The 2754-nt window shown below is 31.8% G+C and overlaps 1 protein-coding gene across 2 annotated transcripts in view; it reads left to right on the top strand.

Moving 5' to 3' along the window:
- The window catches only part of LOC110018408 (ferric reduction oxidase 6-like), a 22475-nt gene that overhangs the window by 18117 nt on the left and 1604 nt on the right, over positions 1-2754 (top strand). For both annotated transcript variants that reach the window (XM_020715717.1, XM_020715716.1), the window contains one exon: positions 499-931. In XM_020715717.1, coding sequence (XP_020571376.1) covers positions 499-931 — 433 coding nt within the window. The remainder of the gene's footprint in view (positions 1-498; positions 932-2754) is intronic.

Raw genomic sequence — 2754 nt, 5'->3', positions numbered from 1 at the left:
CGCTCAAGCTCGGCTCGTTTACAGCCCTAGTATTTATATGGGCCATAGTATTTATATGTTTTTAATTTTTATTTTTAAAAATAAATCAACTTGTTTTAAATACAATACGAGATCTGTTTTACTTCAAATCAAAATATTAACAAAATAAATCAAAATCAAAAAGGGGAATTTACATACATAGCACACAATTCTTATGTATTTACATATCTCATATCTAAACTTTCATATTGACATGCATAGCAGTGAAATCTTTAATATCAATTAAAACATAACACCATTATTATTTTTTAAAAGTGAAATATATCTTTTCATGCATAGTTTTAAATCACCAAAGTGATATATAGATAAACATGAAAGTTTAGATATGCAAATATATATAAATTATGTGCTATGTATATAAATTTCCCAAATGGAAAACAAAAAACAAAAGTGATCCCAAATGCACTTAATTTTCGTTAATAAACTCAGGCTCCTTAACTCTGTTCGCCTTCATTGCAGGAAGATGGTAGATTCAACGAGAAAGCGGGTTATCCTCGCCCCTTGATAATGTCGAGCATTTCAATGTCTTGTTTGGTTGGTACTGGACATAAAATATGGGCAGGAATTTATGTTTTCGTATCTACGATTGGCTTCATCATTTTCTATGGTTTACTCGAATTATATTACATAAAACCTCATCAAGTTTTTTCATGGTGGTATAAAGGCCTTATGTTCACTCTATGCATGGTTGCTAGTGTAGTAACACTCGGAGCTATAGTTATTTTCTTCTGGAATAAGTGGGAGCAGAAGAGCTCAAGCAATGAGAGCGGCATGGGGAGGGATGAGGAAAAGGAGAGCTTGTTGAATCATAATGTTTTTGTTACTGATGATGAGAAAGAAAATCTTACAAGCGTGCAAACAATTACATATGGCTCCAGACCAAACTTTCGAGGTAAATTCTTTGATCAATTTTATCAAATTTTTTTTTATAATTAATGCTTTTGTGTAATTATATTTACAATATAGTTGGTGGGAAGTGAAATTCTGTAATTAACTAATAATTACTTAAAAAACTATAACTTTTGTGAAAACCACAATCCTGAATTGCTGATTGCTTGATTCTAATTTCAAATACTTTGCCTTTGTTTGAATTGACTTAAAGTGAAGAAGTTGAAATGGAATCCAACCCAACCAGTTTGTTGATTGATTATGTACTGAAATTATTTATTTGAGCTTTTAAAAAAAAGTTTTTTTTTTCTCTTTTTTCAATCATGAAAAATAATAATGAAAAGACAAATCACAAATACAAATCAAGAAATACTAAAATTTACGTGAAAGCCCCTAAATTGAGAAAATCATAGGCAGAGGAAAAGAATTCACTACATTGAAAAGAAGTGAAGTTACATGTGTCAAAAGCTTAGAGTTCGGCGGTTCACATAACATGGCATCACGAAACCTTAATTTGCCATGAGAGAATAATAAAGGTCCATACACGGGTGTCCAAGCGCACCAGAAATTGGTTCACAAACCCCACCACCATTTTTCAGTCTACCCGCATTTTTATTGTTACTTCCGTCATAAAATTTTCATCATATTAACAATTCAACATATCAAGAGAATTAGTTCCTTGTAACCATAGAAAATTTGCAATCTTGAAGCTCCTACCTATTCATTATGATGAATAATTTTGATTTCAAATCAAAATCTCGCTACAAACTAATCATCTAACCCGTGATCCGTTGACACTTTACTACGCATAGACGTGCGGTGTCAGACACATGTTTGACACGGAATTTGGTTCACTAGCCCCCAACGCCTTTTTTCAGTCTGCCCACATTTTTATGTTTCCGTCATAAAGTTTTCATCATATTAACAATTCAACATATCAAGAGAATCAGTTTCTTCTACCATAAAAAATTTGCAATCTTGAAGCTCCTGTCTATTCATTATGATGAATAATTTTGATTTCAAATCAAAATCTCGCTACAAACTAATAATCTAACCCGTGATCATCTAACCCGTGATCCGTTGACACTTTACTACGCATAGACGTGCGGTGTCAGACACGTGTTTGACACGAAATTTGGTTCACCAGCCCCCAACGCCTTTTTTCAGTCTGCCCACATTTTTATGTTTCCGTCATAAAGTTTTCATCATATTAACAATTCAACATATCAAGAGAATCAGTTTCTTCTACCATAAAAAATTTGCAATCTTGAAGCTCCTGTCTATTCATTATGATGAATAATTTTGATTTCAAATCAAAATCTCGCTACAAACTAATAATCTAACCCGTGATCGACTGACACTTTACTACATGTAGGCGTGTTGTGTCAGACACGCGTTTGACACGGACATATTTATGTGGCATGGAGGGGATTTTGATTTTGGTACAGGGAAAAAAATGTTGGATTTTGTTGATTTATGTGGTACCAAATAAGCTGTTTATCTTTTATGCGCAACATTCTAAAAAATTATTGATGATTTTATTTATTTTTTTTATTTTAACTTGGCTATTTATTAATATTGTATTTAATATATTTCATAAATCTTACCCTTTTTTACTTGATATCTTGATTTATACAACAACAACAACAAAGTTTTAATCCCACTACATGGGGTCGACTACAAGAATCATTTTTCTCCATTGCGTTATATTTAGTGTTATATTTTCATTTAGTTCTAATAAATTAAGATCATTTTTTTATACAATAAGCCCAAGTCTTTCTAGGTCTACCTCTGTCTTTCTTAACATAAGTTGATATAAGTCGAATC

The sequence above is a fragment of the Phalaenopsis equestris genome, unplaced genomic scaffold, assembly GCF_001263595.1.
Source record: "Phalaenopsis equestris unplaced genomic scaffold, ASM126359v1 Scaffold000022, whole genome shotgun sequence".
In the NCBI taxonomy this organism is placed as follows: domain Eukaryota; kingdom Viridiplantae; phylum Streptophyta; class Magnoliopsida; order Asparagales; family Orchidaceae; genus Phalaenopsis; species Phalaenopsis equestris.
This window is presented reverse-complemented; position numbering and strand designations above follow the sequence as displayed.